Source organism: Ambystoma mexicanum, chromosome 1p (genome assembly GCF_040938575.1).
Source record: "Ambystoma mexicanum isolate Mex_15411 chromosome 1p, UKY_AmexF1_1, whole genome shotgun sequence".
Taxonomy (NCBI): domain Eukaryota; kingdom Metazoa; phylum Chordata; class Amphibia; order Caudata; family Ambystomatidae; genus Ambystoma; species Ambystoma mexicanum.
In genome coordinates, this window is record NC_090921.1 from 193,299,942 (window position 1) to 193,322,688 (window position 22,747).

General features: G+C 43.8%; 1 protein-coding gene across 1 annotated transcript in view; it reads right to left on the reverse strand.

Moving 5' to 3' along the window:
• LOC138463764 (extracellular calcium-sensing receptor-like) overlaps positions 1-22,747 on the reverse strand; it is a 169,587-nt gene that overhangs the window by 103,276 nt on the left and 43,564 nt on the right. The window contains exon 6 of the mRNA XM_069607213.1: positions 21,746-22,652. Coding sequence (XP_069463314.1) covers positions 21,746-22,652 — 907 coding nt within the window. The remainder of the gene's footprint in view (positions 1-21,745; positions 22,653-22,747) is intronic.

Sequence of the window (22,747 nt, forward strand, 5' to 3'; positions counted from 1 at the left end):
TATAGTAGCTGGCCGCAGGAGCGGTCAAGGGAGCGGAAGCGTGAGCACTCTGAATGTTTGCTCCACTATGCCCCTGGTTGTAATATGGGCAGCATTGTATCTTACCTGGGGTGGTGCGGTGGGGTTCCGGATTTGCGTCATCATGTGGTTTCTCAGAGGGTAGGCACTGTCCCCTGGGGTGGTGATAATGGTTGTGATTATTAGGGTTTGTGTATTTGTCTGTGTGTGACATGCATGCATGTGCACAGACATTTGTACTCACCTAGGAGCTATGTGTTGCTAGGCTGCCAAGCTTCCAGTGCCCGGCTCAGGGCGGACATTCTGTATATCAAACTGTCATGGGTGGAGCCAGGGTAGTTTGCATAGACAGAGGTGATGATTCCCTTTGGATCGCAAACGACCTGCACATTGATGGAATGCCAATGCTTGCGGTTTCGATAGATGTGCTCAGTGGCCCTAGTTGTACGTAGGGCCACATGGGTGCAATCTATGGCACCGAGCACTTTGAGGAAGTCTGCCACCCTGTAAAATCCTGGACCATGGCCTGCCTTTCTGCAGGTGTTCTGGGCATGTATATGTGCCTGCGGACTGAGGGGCACGCAGTCATGATTGCCAACACCTGGTGTAGGCAGCATGACTGCGTGGCCAGTGAGACCCACCCACTATGGCAGTAGTCCGCTGAAATGACCCAGTGGTAAAAAAATACAGGACATTGAGCACCTTCTCCAAGGGGCTCAATGCTTGGGAGCACAGGGTGGGGGTTGTAAGGTCATCTTCCCACTCCCTGACCAGGTCTAGGATGATAGGAGGTGGAAACCTATACCTGCCATAGACCTGGTCGTCAGGCATCCCAAAAAGGCCGGTCTGGAGGGAAAAAATGCGGGCCCTGGCTATTCTCCTCCTCCTGCGGTGTCCCACTATCAGTGCTGCGACAAATGGTGCATTCATCGTAACTGTATATGCGTGTTTGTTGTTTGCGCGCACTTTTATACTGTGCGCGGGGACGCTTACGCCTGCCTTCCTGTGGCGGACGTGTTGACGCCTGTGCGCGTAGTTCAGCGTGTGCGTGTTTCCATATTCGATTCCATGAATATGTTTTGTTCACGTGCGTGTGGGCGTTCCGTCTATTTCCCTGCAGTACTTCCCCAGTTACGCCTTCTTTTTCACGCGTTGTTCCCCATTCCGTGTGTTATGCCCCGTGTCCCTCCCCTTTTTGGTTTGTGCGCCAGCGTTGTGCGCTTTCCCTGTGCACATCGCGCCGGGCGTTTCGGGATGTTGCAATGTCTTGTGCGCCCGTCAGCGCCACGCACGGATTTGGCGCACATCCAGGGGAAAACACGCACAGGCCCTTCCTTGAATTGCACGCATGCGTGTGCGCTTGCTTTTTCACGTTTGCGCCAGCTTGCGCTGAGATTTTCGGCGCACATTTGTTCCATGAATCGGCCCCATTGTGTTTTCAAGAAACATGGCTATCGGAAGTGGCCACCGTAGAGGGTTATGAGTTGACTATGAATCCTGCCATAAGAGCTCAGAAAGGGCGTCCAATGGCTGGCCTTTTAACCTTAATTTAAAAAAGGAGTGGATGCCGAGTTTTACACACAAAGAACATAACCCCCTACATTCAAACAACGATCATTGAAACACCAGAAGACTTTATGCTGGAAGGTAAAAAGCTTCACATCCTCAATGTATATTGGCATCACAAAGCAGCAGGCACTCATATTTTTACTGATCAATTAACGGATCAATAACATAGAAATTGCAGATCGATTTCCAAATATAATTCTGTGCGGCGACTTCAACATTGAGTGCTTAACCTCGACTAGCACAGCAAATTGCAGAATCCACAATATTGTTCAAAGTAGGGATCTGGCAAATCATTGGTTCCATGAAATGGAGGCTAGAGATATTTCCCTTCTCAACGGGACCACCAACAGGGCCCCCCCCCCCCCATGGCAACGTGGAAAAGGAATTCACAGGAATCCATGTTCAATTACTTCTTTGTATCCGAAAGCATAGCGCAAAGAATAGACTCATTGCATGTCATTAATATCACCCACGGGTTCTCAACTGTTAAGCCACTCCCTTGGAATGCAGCTGTAGTTATGGAGCCTGGTAGGAACAGATTATGGCTTAACACCTCCAAAGTAAAAAGCTTTGTCAGAGAATACCAAAATGGAATAGTGGAGGCTAATAACAACAAAGTAGAATACAGCCCTCTGTTGGAGCAATATATTGTGAGCAAACAGGGGCTGCATAACATAGGATTCAAGAGAAGACATGTGTTTGACCTTGAAATCCTCACAAGGAAAAGACAGTTATGAAAATAAATCAGACATCTTGCACACTTACCAAAACCAGTATTGAAAAAAAGCTAAATCAAAAGTACAAAAATTGGTTAATCTTGCATAGACACATTGTGGAGCGACATGATGCGGAAACCATGATGGTTACTTTAACACAAGAAAATTCAAGAGACTTCTGGAACCTCATAAACATCACAAGCGTGCCGCAACAAGCTATCGTAAACAATATGGTGTCAGACACCTTGTGGTATACCATTACAATGAGTTATATAAAAACAAGAGGTGTTTTGGAAAGTCCAGCATTACCAGAATTAACACATTGGGACATCAGTTTTGAGAAAGAAGACATCCTAAAGAACATCAAACAACTTAGCTCCTCCAGAGCACCCCGAACTGACGGCATTACGAACTACATGCTGAAGGAAAATCCTATGGAATGGTCCGAATTCTGCATGGAATTTTACGTAATGATAATGAAGGAATGTGCTATCCCATTGTCTTGGAAATCCACGATTGTGGTTCCAATGTTCAAAAAGGGGGTTAGAGCAGAGCCAAAAAGTTATCGGCTCATCACGCTCCTTGATGTTGTGGGGAATATTTTTGCTTCCCAAATACAACTCCAAATGTCATCATAAATCAACCCAGACATATGACTCGAGACAAACAGGCTTTGTAAAGGGCGTGGGGTGTGCTTTAAACCCGCAAATAATTAAGCTGCTTAAAATGGAGATGATACGACAAGGAACGAAAATCTTGCGTTCATCGATTTAGCACACGCGTTCGATAGCATGGATAGAGAGCTACTATGGACAAAACTTTGGAAATGGAAATGCCCAACAAGTATGGCTCTGAAGGAATTACACGCCAACATGGAAATAAGAATCTGCATAGATCAAGCGGGTACCCTATTAGCACCGATCAAGACCTTCAGAGGAGTTAAGCAAGGGTGCCCCTTGGCATCCTTGCTTTTTAACTTGTTTATTTCTAACATCGGCATGGCTTTCGGCAGTGTTCCTGCCTTTCCGGCTAAAATCAATGAACATCATCTAAGATGGATTCTGTTTGCGGACGATTTGGTCCTGTTAGATGTCACCCCGATCGGACTACAGCGCAGACCTCTGCTCCTAAAAAAATACGTAAAAGAGAATGGGCTCAACATCAAACCGTCGAAGACCGAAATACTAACTCTTCAAAATCTAAGAGGAAGAAGTGGCAACAATAAAAAGAAGTTCCAGTGATACCTTGAAAAGGAAAAATGTACCTGCGTACATCACACAAAATACCTAGGGATGTGGATCAATTCCAAGATCAATGATGCACCCTGGGTGGAAAGAGCGAAAATCAAATGTAAACAACTGACAGCGCAGGGTACCTTGATTGACTATAAGTTTCGTAAATTCTCATTGAAGGCTGTAATCAATTTCTACTGACAAAAGGTGGTACCTGCACTGATTCAGGGAGCTGAGTGTGCCCTAAGATGCCATTGGTCTGTATGGGCAACTCTGGAAAACAACTTCTGGCGAGCAGTCTTTAATGTTGCCAAAAGGCGCACCCACAGCCTGCATGAGCTATGTGTTAAACTTAACTTCTACAAATGCCAGAGTGGTATGGGGCATGCTTACAGTCTACAGAAACATGCTTGATAAAGATAGCCCTCCACAATTCAACATCTTACGCAGTCCTGGAAACAGGAAGAATGAATACATACTCACGCAATGGGTTGAACGGTGTGAAGGAATCTTGCGGGACGTCAATACCGACAAAGAGATGTTGGTATTAAACCCTGACTCTGTGAAAAAGAAACTATGCTTAGCAAGATTGGGTTGACTCTGCTGATCAAAACATTACACACAGATTGATGTACAAAATGGTGTGTGAGGCGTAAGCCCTGAATCAATTACCAAAATATCTGGAGACATTTCTGAGCTAACTCTGCAGGAATTTCTACATGAAATTCTGCATGAACTTATATACAACTAAAGAATTTTTGGATATGCAGGAAAACAATTAATTACCAGATCTCAAATGTAGATTCCCATAATATTGAATTTCTTTTTTCTTAAGCATTTCACCGCAATTTCTCCCTACTCCAATTAATACCTTTACCCCACCTCATATACATTTTGGTGAAATGCATGAAATGGCATTGGAACAAATTGGCTGTGATGTTTACCACCAGCATAATTACTGCATGGTAAATCCATCGATTTTTGGCAGTAAGGAGGACGATTTACTGAAGGTAAATCTACCATCAAACTCGTAGTATTACAGCGCAGCACTGTGGAGGTAAAGTGGCAATAATGGCATTACGGAAAATTTAACACCCATTTTACCCACACCGTTTACTTGTAATCAGGCCCATGACTATATATGAGAAACATTTGCTTACAGTGATTCTTTGGAAAGGCCCTTTGCATATGTGTTGGTGATACTGAAACCCCAACTGTATTGTGCTATTTTGTGTTTCACCAGCCTGACCCAAAAAGAATACTTTCTGCAGACAGCAGCAGGAATATTTGTGAATCTTGTTTGAACTTGCCTGTCTAAATGACTCTCTTGTTAGTTTTGGTCTATTGGAGGCTTATTGAAAACGGTGTCCGTTATATAGTGAGTGGGGTGGCACCATTCCAAAAGTGTATTTGATTTCCTGCAAAACAAATTATTTAAGGGCAATTTTCATTTTTTGCAGAAATCCTAGGACAACCTATCTAGGCCAGGTGTCTGCAACTTACATCTCTACAGATGTTTGAACTACAACTCCCATCAGCCCTCGCCCGCATAGTCATTGATGATAGATAATGGGAGTTGTAGACCAAAACATCTTAAATCTTAAGAACCATAGGTTGCACACTCCTCCTCTAGACCACTGACAGACGTTAGATCGATTTGCCCTTATATTGTATTACACATTAGCAACCAATATAGGTGTATTTTGATATGCTGCAGCCACCATCAAACATTTGCAAACTAGTTAACAACGACTTTCGAAGATCACCTACATGAGGGAAGACTACACGTATAAAAGAAGTTTAGTACTGGTGCACCTTAACTATACAAAATGTGTGCCTGACCCAATAAGTCAAGAAAGTATGCAACCGTCTAAGAAATTCTGAGAATATGCAATCTGTACTATTTATTCATCCTAGCACATTACAAATTTCCAAAAGTGGTCTCTATATTCATTATTATCCTAAATATTTCAAATTTCCAAGAGTTACAGACACATGTTTTGACCATCAGGTCTTTATCAAGGCAGTAAATCACTCTCCATGTCATTCAGCACTTTCAGTTATTTACAATATTGCAGTGGAACTAATTAAGGAGAAGATGTATTCAGCTTCACTGGCTTCTGCATTATGATCTAGTACTCATCCTATGCTTACTCCCAATGTAGAAATTCACCTGCTTTTAGCTCTTCAGAAATTTGAGTCCCAGCACGTGTTTTGACCATCTGGTCTTTATCTAGAAAGTAAATCTGATGAGAGTGAATACATTAATATTAATAATAATTGTTCTTTTATAACACGCTTAATACCAGAGATTGGTTTCTAGGTGCAGGATCGGGATCCGTACCTGAGTTGCGCTTGGTTGTCTTGTTTTCAACACTAACACGTTGCCCCTTAGCTATTCTCCTCACCAAATGAGTAGTGACAATGATTTAAGCAATGGGTATAGCATAGAAAGACAATATATGTTAAAAAAAACATATACACATTAAGATAGGGTATCAGTCATATATTGTAGTACATAAAAGAACAATATACAAGTATATAGACAAAAAATAAAAATGGGAACAATACATTTACAAAAAAGAGAAATTATTGGTGCTGTGTGTGTGAAATATTCATGAGCTATTGTAATCGTAATAGGAATCAGCATACCACTTTCCATGCCACTCAGCACTTTAAATTATGTATAACATTGCAGTGGAATTAATTAGTGAGAAGGTGTATTCAGCTTCATTGGCTTCTGCTATGTGAATGGATATAGATAGTACAAATTGAAAGTTGTACCCGAATTACTATGATTATTTTTAGGGATGAGAGTCTGCTTCTAGTATACAAATGGAAATATCGGGAATGGGTTAGAAAATAAACCTGGCCGCTAAATGACCACTCTTTTAACATTAAATGATTGACAGGCAGCATTCACCCTTCCACAAAGCCCACCCAAATAAAGGCCTTGAAAAGGTCATAGTGCGCAATTGGGTTGGATAATGGTGACTCGCGCACCGTATTCCTTTGGATTCTTAAATGTTCTCAAGATTGAACTGGATTAAGATATTCCAAGTAGATGATCTCCATATTTCAATTTATTTCTCATATGGTCAGCCGACACGTGTTTCGACCCAGAGGTCGTTCTCAAGGCCCTTCTCTTATAGATTTAGTATATTCGCTATAAATGGCTGCCGTCACTTGGTTGATTGCGCGAGTCATCATTATCCAACCCGATTTCGAACTAAAAATGGAAATAGTCTTACCTAGTACTCATCCTAGGCTTACTCTCAATGCAGAGATTCACATACCGTTAGCTGGAATTTGAGTACCCTGAATGAAAGAAATATAAAAAACCCTCATGCAATAGGGTAAAAGTTGTTGTACTCTGCTTTCTGCGCTCTCCACTTGGGTTTTATTTGTGTACTAAAAAAGTTACAATGTAGATTCACTTTCCAGTTTTCTGCCTGTGTGGCTTTGTTTATTGTTGAACAATGTATTATTATTTCTTGTGACAAAATCAACATAAATGGGAGTTTCCCAGACTGTATTTGATATTCAAAAAACACTTGGAACTACATCAACAAAAACTGGGTTTTCCCATGCTGTTTGTACATCCAAAATTTCTAAACATACAGCAATTTGATACATTTTCCTCAAAATGTCAAATACAAATAAAAAATGAAGGTGAATGGATAAATTGTAGTTACTGATAAGTCTCTCAGTTAAAGTCCAAAACTAATACTAGCATGAGCAATAATCAGAGGGATTTCCTCAAAATAGTAAAAATGAAAATGAGCAATTAAGAAGACACTGCTAACTGCCAACACGTGTTTCAACCTACTAAGGTCGTCATCAGGGCTGCACATTTGTCATCAACATGTTTATGTGTTCCAAAACATTAGAGCAACCTTCTACTTCTATTGGTAGACGGTGCAAATGGAGAAAGAAGTGCAAATGCATGGACGGGAAAGGAGAAGGAGGAGGGAGATAACAGGGGAGGGGGAGGAGGAGAGAGAGAAGAAACGAAAACAGATTGGGCAGTTGTAATTGGCACTTGGTTCAAATATGCTATCATAACATTGGTGTGCATGTTAGCCTTTTTCTAAAGGCTTACTGGGCATTACTTTGACACATTATCTGTATTTTGTTATATACACCTATTGACAGATACTTTCGCAAAGGCAATTGTCTGTTACATATTTCAAAATATTAAGAAGCAATTAATGCGTGCTAATTCTTCTAGTTTAAACCATGCAGGCATTCTATAAGGGAAAGGGCTATGGGCTTAATCTCTTGCAAGATCTAATGTTAGTAAAACCAGCAATGGTGTTTGGGCCCCAAATCTAGACCTATGGGAAGAATTCTGAATTTCATATTTTGTTTTCACGGAAACAATTTGAAGGGTATGTATAAGGCAAGTGCTTGTGTCTTTGAAAGGAGTTCAGAAAGCTCAGCTTCATTATCAGTTTCGAGTTCTCCCATTCAGGCTGACCTCCCACAACACCCAAGGGTTTGCACCAAGCTGGTGAAAGCGAGTCTCATGAGAGGGGGGAGGAAGGAGGGGGCGAGAGAGATCCAAGTCTACCCCAACCTAGATGATTGGCTGATCGGGGCACGTTAACCCGAAGAAGCCCAGGAACATCTCAGTATCACCTGCCACTCCCTCCACATACTGGGCTTCTCCCACAATTACAAGACGTCCCCCATGATACCATCTCAGAAACTCCAGTTCATTGGACCGGTCCTGGGTCCTGGATGCAGCATTCATTTAATACGAAGTCTGTTGGGAAGAGAAGGATGAATTGCCTTTATTTATTCACTCCCTCTTGTGTTGTAATAGGGCTCTCAAATGATATTGAGAAATAGGCATATGAAGTGTTGCTCTGTGACTAAATGTCCAAAGGCTTTATTTATATTATTGTTAGGTTGGATGAGATGCATTCCTGCTGCTATTCAGCTTGAGAGTGACATACTGTGTTCCTTTGCGGGCTGCTATTTTGTGAGAGAAGGTGACGTAATCGCGTATATGCGAGACGTCATCATGTAGTGACGTTCTTGTGAATCCATAAAGCGTCTATGAGGGCAGCCATGTCTGATGTAAGCCGTGCTTACGTGCATACGCCATAACTAGAGTATGTCCTCTCATATAGCTGGAAGACCATGTCACCCAAAGGAAAAAGGGAAAGATAATGATTTGCTAAAGCTTGATTTAATTTAATGCTAATTAGATTGACCTTTCACCACATTGTAGATACGGATTGACCCCTAGGATGTTATTAATGTAAAGGGGCAGAGAATAAACGAACTAATAAATTACCCATAGATCAGAGGGGGGCAGATGGTCGGAGGATGTCCGTCCCACCGAAGTCTTGTCAGGCTGGGTTGGGTCTGCTTTAGGCCTGCAGTGTTCCACAGCCCGTCCCTCTCTGCTCTGGGTCTGCAGCACCTCACTCTTTCCTGCGGAGCACCTCATGGGGTAAAATAGAAAAATAATGCACAGTGGCCATTTGCAATACCCACCTCCCCTGTGAGAAGGGGAAGGGCGTGTTGTGGGATTCTGAGCCGCATCACCCGCTACATGGGGTGATGGATGAAGAGAGAAAATAAAATAAATGATACCACCTAGTGTGGTGGAGCTCTGCTGATCGGGAATAAGCTAGTGGTGAAAGTGGGCGGGAGCATTTGGGAGCAGTGCTCCTCTACTTTTTAAAATGTGTTTTCTTGTCCTATACTTTTATTTTAGAAAGAAACCGCTCAGGAATGGTTTAGTTTCAAAATAAAATTGTAGGAAGAAGTTGCAACTTGCACTTCAGTGCACTGCACTGAATGTTCCCTTAAACCTGCTCTTAAAATGGAAATGGCAGGCATCAAGCTCATCCTCTGACAAACTGCCTACTCCAAAGGCAATATCATCTCACCATCTGCTACAAGAATAGGGCTCATGTCCAAGCCTGCATCTCTGGAGACACCAAAAACACGGCTGCACTTTTAAAATTCTGCAAGAAACTTGCTAATCCTACTGCAGTCTCCTCCGCCCTCCCAGGCCCTCTGCCCTGCACTGGCCCCCCACTTCTCCTCTAAAACTCTGGACATCCTGTTCTCACTGTCATCTGCTCTCCTCCCATGCATTTTCTTGCCTCCCTTGTGCCCCTTCTGCCCCCATACTCTCCAGTTGCACCAGACAATATCTCTGGAGTCATCCGCTCTATGAAAGTCTCTTCTAAACAGGGGCTACCCTGCTCTTCCAGAACCATCAAGGACAACATGGCCTCTATCGCCCTGACATTGCCTGACCTCTGCAACCATTCCTTTGCCACTGGCTCCTTCCCACAATCCCTCAAGCACTCTCTTCTGCACCCCCTCCTAAAAAAGCCATCTCGTGACTCTTCTTGCCCGACTAAATATCGCCCTATATCTATCACCCCTTTTTTGGGCAAACTCATGGAGAAGCTGGTTATCCCCAACTGACACAACACACTGAAATGGCTGGTTGCTTCCATGACCACCAGTCCAGTTTCAGGGCATCCAGAGGCACGGAAAATGCTCTCCTGAACACTGGTGAAGACCTGCTCTCTAACCTGGACACAAACACTCCCTCTGCTCTGTTCCTCCTTGTTCTTTCTTCTGCCCTTGACACAGTCAACCACTCCATCCTCATTAGTCATCTCCATGATACCCTAGGTATTGCGGACCTGGCAGTGGCATGGCTGACCTCCGTCCTTTTAAACAGATCATCCCAAGTGCAAATGCGTCCTTTTCTCTCCTTAGTTTTCTCTAGACTGGACTACTGCAACAGCCTCTTCCTCAATCTGCCTCTTTCCTCCCTTCACCCCCTTCAACTATATTAGAATAGGACTGCAAGACTTATCCTTGGCCTCAAGCCCAGGGACTGCATCGTTCGAGCCCTAAAAACTCTCCACTGGCTCCTTGTGCCCACAAGGATCAACTTAAAGACCCTTTGCATCACCCACAAGGCTGTCTGGGGCCTGGGACCTGTCTACATCCAGCTTTGCCTCCCCAAATACCTCTCTGCTAGAGTCCCTCGGTCCTCTGGCTCTAACTCTCTGCAGGCCAAACGTTTCTCCAAGCAGAGAGTGGGAGGTGGATCCCTTTCCTCGGTTGGTTCCTCCGTCTAGAACAGCCTCTCTGCTCCCCTCAGACTTGAGCCGAATCTTAGTTCCGGAACTTTCTCCAGCCTTTCCTTTTCTCCTCTTCTTTCCCTCTACCCCTCCTGTGCTAACATTCCCTCTGACCTAACCTGGTCTACCCTGTCCACCGCACTCATCCTCCCTTCCCCCTCTCTTTCCCCTGGCACTTGTGGTCTTGCCCCCCCAGCACTTGCTCACCCCCTTCCTTTGGGCACCTCAACCCTGTCCCCCCGCTGCAATTACCATCTTGTCGTGCACTTGCATGGTAGGATTGTCACAAGGTCAACATGACCGATTTGTTGTCCACTTTCTTTCCTATGTCACCCCCCGGCTCCAACTTGTCTTGTGGTGCCTCGAAACACTTGTGTATAGGCGCAATAAAAATGTCCAATAAATAAATAAATAAACAAACAGCAGGTGCATTTATTTAGGGGTATGTATGGTGCATGGGAGGAGGTGTGGTGATGGAGTTTGTGGGGCGGGGACAGGCCAGTAGTGAACATAGTTCCACTACTTCTTTTCATACACTTCGACCACTCGAACAAGCTCTGAAGGATCGTGAGCGGCAAAAACTCCCAAAACCTTTCACCTGGCTACCGTCTGAATTCGGGCCCAGGCTCCTGCCCACCCAGTTGCAGCCCTGCACTGGCTCCTGGCATCCCTTTCACTTGGGTCTGTATCTGCAACCCTACAGACCCCCTACCTGCACTTTTGGACACCTGCTGTCTGCACTTACCCTTGCACCTGCCACCCGCTGGCAGCACTGCTTGTTATTCTTTTGATACCATGTACACCACTGCCCCCTCCCCTTGCCCATGGCTCTTTCCCCTCCCCTACCCTGCACTTGCGCAATCTCATTGTCACTTGTCCTAGTAAGATTGTTGTCTCTGTCCTCCCTCTGTTCCCCCTTCCTTCCCTCGTTGCGCCTTGAAACACTTGTGTATAGGCACATTACAAATTCGTTATCATATCATATCAATAATACAAGCACATCAAATCTTCACTTTTTGATCAAATAAAATCATGAATGTCAATATGAAACATCCATATTTGCACATTATTGTCCAAACAATTCACCCATTTTTACTTTTGCCCACACGTGTTTCGCCCACTGAGCTTTTTCAAGGCTGTCTCAATTGTAAGTGATGGCTTCTATTACTCGTTCATTATTTCTTGCTTCGATTTTTCATAGCGATTGATGGGTGTATACTCCAATTGGGTGTCCTTAATTCAATATTGTTCATGCCAATCATGGGAAACTTGTATGTCTTTGGATTGTATGACTTCTTCAGCTAATTTGTGGCATAACACCAAAAGGAACGCTTAGCATGGTGGGGTTAGAGTGGTCCCCATGAATGAATATGGAGTGAAGGGACAGTCAAGACAGTGAACACAAACTAAAGAACTTCATGAGATGATAACAGGAAGAATTCATGCAATCCAGGGATATCCAGGTTTCAAAGTATTCAAAGGGCAGGGGTCAGGATACAGTGCACCATGGAAGCTGTTCCAGGTCTTCCAGACATTTTATTAAGCTGTTAAGCATTCTCAGCAAGACACGAAAGAGACAACGATGGATGATGTTAGCTCCAGCCCTCCCGTTTACAACACAGAGCATTTTTCGTACAATTTATTCAAGGGACTTCATCCTCCCTGGTATCTGGGAGCCACTGTGTCATCAGGCCCCTAAAACAATGCAAGGGCAGTCATCGGCTACAGCTCTTCAATGCTTTTTGTGTGCATGTAACTGTGTATGCATTAAGCAGGTAAACCTGTTGCGTTGAACTCAGTAGCGCCTGATCTTCTGCCGGCTCAAGACACGTGACCACCATGCATCCAGCTGCAGCATCTCCTGCAAGCCATCACAGCATCCAGCCGCAGGTGGTGGGTCTAGACTCGTAAGCCTGCTTTTGATTGAACTATTTTTGGCAATTTATTTTTGGGATTTTGGAAAATGTTGTGTTATTTGTATTTGGTTAGATGCAGCTACACTTGTTTACTAGTATCTTTTTAGACCAAGGTCAATTTATCAATCTTCATAAGCACTGATGAGCACAGAATAAGGAAGCCGCAATAAAAGTCTATAATAAAGGGAAAAAGAACTGGGTATGATAGCAGACTGCAGTGGAGGACTTTGCTGAGAGACATTAAAGTTATATAGGTTTATAAAAATCAGATTGTAAAGGAATATGAACTTTAATTAAGACGTAAACTCCTAGTGGTCTCTGTCCGATAATGTATTGATCATTTAAAACAAAATGGGATATTTAATAACTAACTACTATTTTCAGACATGTGTTATATTTATTTAACAAGTTATTACTCCGTAGCGGGACTGTTATTTATATATTTATTTATTCTAAGCCTTCTCTGTGGGAGGTGTTTAAATACACTTGCGAGAGGAACTGTTTATTCATGTGTTTCTGACCTTAATTGCATGACTTGATATCTGTGTACAGAGAGTTCTTTCATCTGTCTTTGCAGGTGGGGGACTCCCAGAACATGCCACACATGCAGTTCAGGGGAGGCGCTGTACTCACACATGTAGCAGAAGGCAGCACTGAGTTCCTTGGGCCCTGTCCCTGATCATAGTAAGGGAACCAGGCACTTGCATGTGAGTGTGGCCCATCTCCTGTCTTTCCACTTAGAGATCACGTTCACTGCATTTGCATTGCAGGGAACTTTCACAGCAACAACCACAAGTACAGAGAATAAAGGGTTACCAATAGCCCGCCGCTGGCCGATGCTAACTTGAGTGCAGGAGGTACACTTTCTACCTTTATTTGTTTGAACTTTTTGATTTCAGTATCTTTGAGACAAGTTGCGATTACAAATGTCAACATGTCACATGCAAGGTTTTGCCCACCTCTTGTACTTCTTCTGGTAGGAGTTGCATTTCATCAGACCAGTCCCTGATGGTCTCAGGCAGAGAAGGGTCTTGGAAGGTTATAGTCACACCTTAACTTCGTCCTATCTAGCCTTTCAGTCAACTTGTTATTTTTGATCTCGGATTCTCATCGGGATGTCTACAAGATAGCAAAGCTGATCCTTCACTTTGTATGGAATTGGGGTTAGAGTCTCATTCATGGTTGTATTCACTCAAAGCTCTCAGTTCCCGCCAATCAGTGGTGCACATTCAAACTTGAATCAAGCTGTTCTCATCTGGTCATGGCCGTTGGAGCCTTCATACTACCCAGCTGGCAGAGGATTGACCATATATGACAAAATCTGTATCACATACTCTCTCATGTAGGACCAGTGATCGGTTGCATGACTAAACACTGGATTTTACATATGTTCAGCTGACAGGCTTTCTATACAGAATACAGTGAGGCTTCAGATATGGTTAAATGACTTCATCAATCAGGGAGACTAGACACAGCCAGGGTAGATTGTGTACCTTAACATTTAGGTACATGAGTCACTCCGGTGATCATCAGGCTCCTCACATCTTGGATTTGTTTTCTTTCTGATGATGTGGGAAGCTTGCATTGAATGTTGTATTGTGCATTGGACCAGGTCTTGTGTTCTGGCTTGTCTTTGGTCTTGTGTGGGATTTTCTTTCACCCCTTTTGCTGTGTCTATTGTATTGTTGTATGCCAGGTCTTTTGTTGGGTGTTGTGCCAGCTTTTGTGTTGGATCTTGTGACAGGTCTTATGTGGGGTCTCCGGAAGGGTCTTGCATTGAGCTTAATGTTGGGGCATGTTCTTAGTCATGCGCTGTGTCTTATGTTTGATTTTGTGGCACATATTGTGGCGGACCCTGTGCCTAGTCTTTTGTTGAGTCTAGTGTTGGGCATTCCAACAGGTCGCGTGTCAGGCTTTGTGCCTCTTACTTTTTGGGTCTTATGCCTGATCTTAATAAGGATCGTTGGTTTGGCTGTGTGCTGTGCCAGCTTTTGAGTTAGGTCCTGTGTCATATTTTCAATGTTGTGCTGGGCCTTGTTTTCGGCCTTGTTTTGGATCTTATTGCGGGTCTTGTATTTCGTTCATGCATTGTTCTTGTTTTGGATACTGAGCTGATTTTTGTGTTGGTTCCTTTACACTGTGTTGTCTTGGATCTTGTTTTGGATCATGTGCTGTGTCGTGTGTCAGGTCCTTTTTTGGACCCTGTAATGTTGTTTTTGTTGTGTCTTGTGTAGGATCCTGTGCTGTTGTGTTGTTATGGGCCATCGGCAAGGCCTTGTGATGGATCTTGTACCTGGTCTATGTTGCATCTTCTGCATGGTTGTGTACAGGATCTTTTGTTAGGTACTGTAATTGGTCTTCAGTTGATTCCTGTTTCAAATCTTGTGTTGGGTCCTGTGCTGGTCCTGGTTTTGGATCTGGTCTTGGGTCATGCAAAAGCTCTTGTATTGATTCTCATGCTGGATCCTGTTTTGGGTCTTATGTTGGGTTGTGTACCAGGTTTTGGGTTGGGTTCTGCACCCATTTCCGCGGGAGTCTGTGCCATGTCTTATGGTTGGTCTTGTGCTTATTCTTGCTTTTGGTCTTGTGTTGGGTCTTGCATTGGCTCCTGTGTCTTGTCTTGTATAGGTTTTTGTGTTGGATCTTGTGTTAGGTCTTGTATTGAGTTATCTGCTGGGTCTTGTGTTGGTTCCAGTGATAAGTGTGGTGCTGGATCTTGCAATTGGCATTCTTTTGGGGCCTTCTGTTGGGTTTCCTTGTGAGTTCGGAGCTAGATGTTAGCTTGGACCTTGTGACATTTTGTGTTGGATCTTGTGCTAGTTCTTGTATTGGGCCATGTGCTGAGCCTTATTTTAGGCCGGGTGCCTAGTCTTTGCTGGCTCTTGTGCCTTAAGATGTTCCGAATCTTATGTGGGGTCCTATGCCCGGTCTTGTGTTGGCTCCCGTGCAAGCTTTGTGGTGGGTTGTGTCATAGGCTTTGTTTTTATATGAAGTGTTTGTTCTCCTCTTGGGTCGTCTGTTGGGTCATATGGTGTTGCTTGTGTTGGATGTTGTGCTGGGTTTTGCGTTTGGTCCTATGCTATGTCATATCTTGGGTCTTCTGTAAGGCCTTGTTTTGGTCGTGTGCTGGGTCCTGTGGTAGGTGTTGTCGTCGTTCTTGTCTTGGGACTTTTGCCCATGTGTTGTGTTGGGTGGACAGTCTAAATCTGTATTGACTCTCTTTATTACCACCAATTGTGAAATGTTTTTCTCATACATGCGCTGTTTGGTCTTTATATGGCATTTTATAACTCCTGTCAATCAATCCATGTATTTATTTTGAAGAATGTTTTTTGAGCCACACCACCCATACGAGCAGACATGAGATAACATGTCAATGGGCTTCATTATAAGATTGCCGGTCCGGTAACAACGGTGCCGGTAAGCTACTGGCACTGTTGATAGCGGACCGGCAAACTACGAGTCTGCGAGCGGGTGCAGCACCCACTCGCAAACCATGCCGGATGCACCGGCACCATTTACAAATGGTGACTGTGCATCCAACCTCCCTATTCCCATTGTGTCCAATGGGGCTCAAATGGGAAAGGGGACTAATATTTTCCGGCGCCCAGGAATGGCAATTACCTGGTCCGCCGGGGCTGTAATGCCCCAATAATTGCCCATTCCTGGGCGCCGGAAAAAAATGGCTCTGGCATAATGATTCCCAATGTGTTTGTTCTGTTGAATTTATCAAAACCTGCTGCACCAAATGACAAAAAAAGTAAATGCACAAAAAACTTTCCAGTAGATAAATAATGTTCTTATCACACTCAGACGGATGTATTTATTGGGTATTTATAAAGAGCCTATCTGGGTTTTTCACTAATCCTGGGTTCAGATCCTGTGAAATGTTGGCGATAACAAGCACATTGGAAACTGGAGGATAAAAACAACAGCAGCCTTTGAGATCTTTATCATGGTCTTGGGAAGTCCCCTAAAATGAGACACCAACAAGTAACTGCAAGTAACTTTAACTTACCAGTGACTTTTCAATTCCCAAAAGCAGTTACCATGAGTAACAATGACTTACCCATGACTTACTCCTGCAGAGGGCTATTCGATTCCCAAAAGCGGTTACCATGAGTAACACTGACTTTCCCTTTACTTTCCCCTGTAGAGGGCTATTGGAGTCCCAAAAGCAGTTACCATGAGTGACTCTGGCACACCCTTGACCAGGGACGTCATTTCACCAAAATGTCAGGGGTAGGCGGTCATGACATCACATGACCCTTGACCCCTGATGACATCACAGGAAGTGATGTCATTTGACTCCACCCCAAAGTGATATCACGGGAAGCGATGGAACACAATCTTTCACCCGTTGACAAAACAGGAAATGGCATGACATAGCATTGTACATTATCGTCATATGTATCGTTAAAATCAGGCCCATATTACCAAATTACTGTGAATGCAAGCAGACGTCCATGACCAAATGATAATGATGTGTAATTATATAGCACTTTCGCTTAAGCGCTTTATTTAGAAAAAATATACAACCAATATCACCCAACCTGTGTTGGTACTCATTTATCGGCCTCAGAAGGATGAAAGACTGAGTTCAGGCGTTTAAGAACACACTAAATCAGTGACTCACCCCCTGAAGTGTGCCTGAAATAAACCTTTAATGAGTCTAGCAATTATTGTATAGAATTCCAGAAAGACACATTATTTGGTATTCCTATTCTTTCTTATTTAGGGTCAGTGCTGAAAGTGTTAGACTTGTGGCACTCCTGTTCTTATTTTTCTTATTTTTTTAAGGGGCCTGAACAAGAAAGCCAGCCAATCCAGAAGTAAAGAGCCACATGGCACTGGCCACAGCCCAGGAGCTTGCATTACAAAAAAAAAAGCAAATTCACAAGGGAGACCACAGAGGTCGCAAGGGAGACCGCAGAGGTCGCAGTTGCGACCCCTGGTGACCCCTAAATGACTACCCTGCCCTTGACCCTTAGACAGCCCTGATGAGAGGTGTCCATAACCTGTGGCTTTCCTGATGTTTTAGACTAGTACTCCAATGATCCCTTTCCATTGGGTGTACTGGGGAGGGCTAATAGGAGTTGTAGACCAACACATCTGTCAGCGTCAAAGGTCTCAGGCCCCTGACGTGCGTCTGGAAGTTGGCCTTTATGTCAGTGATCGTAGATGCTTATGTAGCCAGGTTTGTGAGGCGGATTGGAAAACAAACTGTTCTCCCCCCTTAGCTCAGTTGCGTCTCTTTGATGCGGAACAGATGTGACTTGCAATCTAAAAGACCTTTCTGCTGCATGGGCAACGATTGTGAAGTCCGACCTATATTTTATAGAGAAAGTTCTGGGTAACACTAAAATCCAGTAATTTGTAGATCAAAAACTACAAGGCACAATGTTAACCTTATCAAATGTGCAGAGACTTTAAAGAAATACAATGAAATACATATGCACCATCTGCGAGGTGCCTAATTATATATAGCATCTCTAAAACTATTTATTTGACATTTTATCTCTCATTGGTACCGTACACCTGATAACTAAAGCAGTTATACAGATGGCAATGTGATCGATTTATTTCATTGCAATTTTCAATGGCAAATGGTGATTAACCACAGTGTATTGATCGCTTTTAGAAAAGGTAGGGGTTAAAACACTCTGAGAGTTCATGCAGAGCTGCCTTATTAGTAGGGTGACCAGATTTTCAAAATAAAAACCCAGGACAGGACAGGCCACCGACATAGAAGTAGGACTACAATTCCGCAGCTCACTGACACCAAAGTAGGACTACATATCGTAGCAGTGATAAAGACAAAAGAGGGACTACAAACATAGCACTTGTGACAGTGACGTTTCGGGGCAGCCACAGCAGATCATATGCTGGATTAATGTAGACATACCTGTGAAACCACTATGTGGCACTGTTTTCTGTTTTAGATTGAATTCTTGGGGATCCACCTGTACAGGTAGAGCACTGCAGTGGACTGGGGTTATTGTCAACCCAACAATATTTCGCTGTGAGATTAAAGCAAGCATTTTCACAATTGTACACACTTTATGAAGGACTGTTGGCCCCCCTTGCATCATAGAATGGCACAAAAGGAATGCACCCCACATGCGTATGGCAAACTTTATTGTGGAATTATTTCACCCGAAAAGGTTTTTGGTGATGAAAAGAACTAGACCTTTATTGCAAAGAATGCAAACAGTGAAGATTGAAAACAGTGAAGATAAAAAGCAAGAGAGAATTGCTGTACATGTTTTACTACTATTCCGAGTATTTTGCTGATTAATTAATTCTTTGTAGCACCAATTTGTCTTTCTGTAGCCTGCTATGGAATTCAGAGCAGCTCAGGCTGAAATTAACCCTAGTAACCAATATGGATTTCAAAGTCTCAATGTCTGTTCGGTTTCGTTCATCTGTCCATGTATTGTTAACAATTGAAAAGATTCTTTCCACTGGCGCATTTGTGCCGGGCAAGCACAAGACAAACTGGACCATCATGATCAAGTTTTTCATTGTTATGTTCTGCTGTGAAAAATAGGTGAAAACCTCCACCCACCGTTCATCTGCAGACTTTTTCTGCTCGCTCCACTGGGCCAGCCTGCAAGCTGTGTAATTACGCACACAGCTCAGCTCATCAAAAAGCTCTGTGTCATCGAGTTTGAGCCTTCCTGACGTAGACTGCACAAATTGTAGGGAGCCCTCTACATCTCCCCAAACAGGGACACTGTTTAGGAGGACCCAGGAAAAAGTGTTCAGTTCTGTGAAGTGAGCGCCCCATTCTTCTAGGTACTTTACACAGCAGTCATAAAAAGAGTACACATATTCATTGAATTGGGTTTCATTTAGTTGCCCTTGTTCACGGAGGTCATTTAGGAGGCCTTTTACTTTGTTACTCAAAATTCATGCATCACGCCGCCCTATCATTTTCTCTTATACCTCTCAGCATGTGGCTGAATTATGAAACATACAGTAAAATGGCTATAGAGAGAGCATCAAGGATGGGGTTCAAACCCAGCGCTCATGGCTGCTCTCTTCTATGGGCGAGTGTTCTTTCATCTGGTGCACTAATGCTCTGGCTATGACATGCACATGAATGCGTATGTGCTTGAAATGTGGGAGTCCACGTCTGTTGTGGACAGGGCATGCATGTGCAGGATCGATTACCCCCAATGAAATATAGCAAGATACCTTGTGGCGAAAAAACAGACATCACCTCACGTGGTGATCTGCTGTGGTGATTCGCCTCATTTCTGGAGATTTTGGAGCAAAAAATGTGCTTCTATTTTTAGATGAAATGGAAATTTGAGACAAGAGAAAAGCGCAATGAGTTCAAAGGTCACTTTTAACTTAAGTGCCTAGAACTGCTTAAATTTCTGTCAAAGGAAAGGAAGCCATCATGCCAAGTAAAGACACTTTAAACAGATCTTTTCCTGACTGCACACACTTATACTACTTTAAAGTTTTGCTTCCTTCCGGTGTGTCAGGTAAAACGATCATTTCTCCTCTGCCAATGGCCGGTGGCATCTAAAGCCATCGTATGCAACATGCTTATCAGAGGAAGGTTTAATAATGCCCATGCCTAAAGTGCCATAGAAGCAGTAAAATTCAATGTTTAAAAAATGTGGCACCCATCCAATTTCTTAAAATTCGGAATGCTCCTGCAGCTGCAAATGTGGCAAGAGATAATTTCCATAATGAAAAAAACAAGTTGAGGTGAATGGTCAGATGATGACGTTGGCTGAATTTCTTTCCTGTCTCTGAGAACAGAACCGTAGACAGAGCAATCTGATTCATGCGAGTAACGTCTAAGGCGCATGCTGAATGCAGAGGAAATCTTCACACAGCTTGATTTCATGCATTGTCTTCTGCACCCCCTCATTCCAATTTCCAGGACCATTCGAGGTCCTGAATCAAAACGTGAATCCAACGGGAGGACCACACGTGGGAGATACTCTCATGGTTCCTGCATCGGTGCAGGAACTCTGCTGCAGCCACTCATTGCAATTTTGACCCACACAGAATCGCCTGATTTCTGAGCATTGCAAAATGTTTCTTTTGCCTACAAATAAGTAGGTAATGTCCGGCAGAGGGACTCCCAGGACCCCTCCTTGTTTTCTGCAAATAAGTAGGTGCCATCCACTGAAATCGATGGGCCAATGACAGCCAGGAGTTCCCCGTTGGTTTGCTGCAAGCATGCCGCGCATCCCAGCTCCGTCTCTGTTGCATGCGCTAAACGTTACAGACTGATTGCATGGTTCGGCACTTGGACATGGATCCATCAACAAGACCAACATGTGCCGGACATTCTAGTCTCTATTTGTGTCTTCTCAGAAACAAATTTCCCTTCTGCACTGACCAGAGAATTCTGCTGCAGGTTTGGCACCAGGTCCAAAGCCACGTGAGCACTTATTTCTATGATAAAGCACTATTTTGATTGCTTCTGGAGAAGAACCTTCTGCATCTTCCATCTATGTTTAAAACCTTCCTTTAATCGACAGAGTCCAGTGTAATAAAGAAACAATACGGTAACATAGGCACATCATGTATTTTACGCCGAGCACAAAATTCGAACATATTGCTGATAAAACTGCTCTGTTTATGAAGCCCCCAACCCTCTATATCCCCCCTCTCTTCTGAGTAACATGTGTGTTAGAAATAAAGCAAACACAATGGATTCCATTGCCTGGACAGAAAGAGGTTCCCAATCGGCCAAGATAAGGCCGTGTTGAAGTTGTACAGTGAGTTTCAGCTGGCCATCTATATTTTTGCACTGATGCACCTAGTGGCAGAGGTCCCTGCATCTCTCCTTGCAGTGGTACACTGCAGATGGCTCACCGTCACGTGGTTACCACCAGGGGAAGACAGGCAGGAGGAAAGTGTCAATGTTGTTGCAGATCATATATGTGGGATTTCGTGATGTTAGCAGCCAGCTTCCCTTTTCCTGCACCCTCTTAACGTCTTACAATAGGAAACCAGACCAATAATAGTGTTGTCCTCATTGAATTTTAAACCTTTTTACAGCCGATAATTGTGGAGCATCCATTGAGAAGGTGGGGGTCTAAATCTGCCCTTACCAACCAACCTGATACCAAACAGGAGAGAATTTGGGGCTTATGTCCTACAGTCTGTAAGTGTTACATTTCGTGTTTCATTACCTCTTTATGGTTTTACTCCCCAGGAGGTACTCCTTGGTGTTCATATCTGGTCTCAATAGAATGATGTAACATTTGGGAACAAACATACACATGACCAGGCCAGTACTGGATGCCAAAATAGCAAATATCTCCACTGCAACCATGTGCTTCCCACGCGTGCTTACATAGGCTGGAATAAAAGAGACCCAAACACTTCCACACAGTAACATACTGAAGGTAATGTGTTTGGCTTCATTGAAGCTGTCTGGCAGCGTCCGAGCTAAGAAAGCAAGCACAAAGCTGACCCCGGCGAGGAAGCACATGTATCCCAACATGCACCAGAAGGCCTTGGCGGACCCTTCGTTGCACTCGATGATTATCTTCCCCAGCTGAGATGCCACATTCTTTTCTGGAAATGGTGGGGATGTGACCAGCCAAGATGCACAGAGGATGACTTGAAGAAAAGTGCAGATAAGGACCACACTGTTGGGCAGTGTGGGGCCAACGCAGCTCTTTAATTGGCTATTGGGCTTTGTGGCATTAAATGCCAAGACCACCACAATGGTTTTAGCCAACATGCATGAGAGGCTGAAGGTAAACATAATTCCGAAAGCTGCTTGGCGCAGCATGCAGGTCCAGATAGTTGGCCGTCCAATGAAGATGAGCGGGCAGAGGTAGCAGACCGTGAGAGCCAGCAGGAGGAGGTAGCTGAGAGCCCGGTTGTTGGCTTTCACAATCGGGGTTTCCTGGTGCTTTATGAAGATACATACGATGGTGACGGGCAACAGCGAACCTGTGACTGCCACACTGGCTAATAGCACACCCATGGGTTCGGAGAAGCCGAGAAACTCAACTTCCTTTGGTACACACTTGTCTTGATGTTGATTGGGCCAATGGTCTTCTGGGCATTTCAAACACTGTATTGAATCTGAAAGAATGGAAATAGGAACAGCTTATTTACTGGAGCGGTGCAGAAAGAATGGAAATAGAAACAGCTTATATACTGGAGCCATGCTGAAAGAA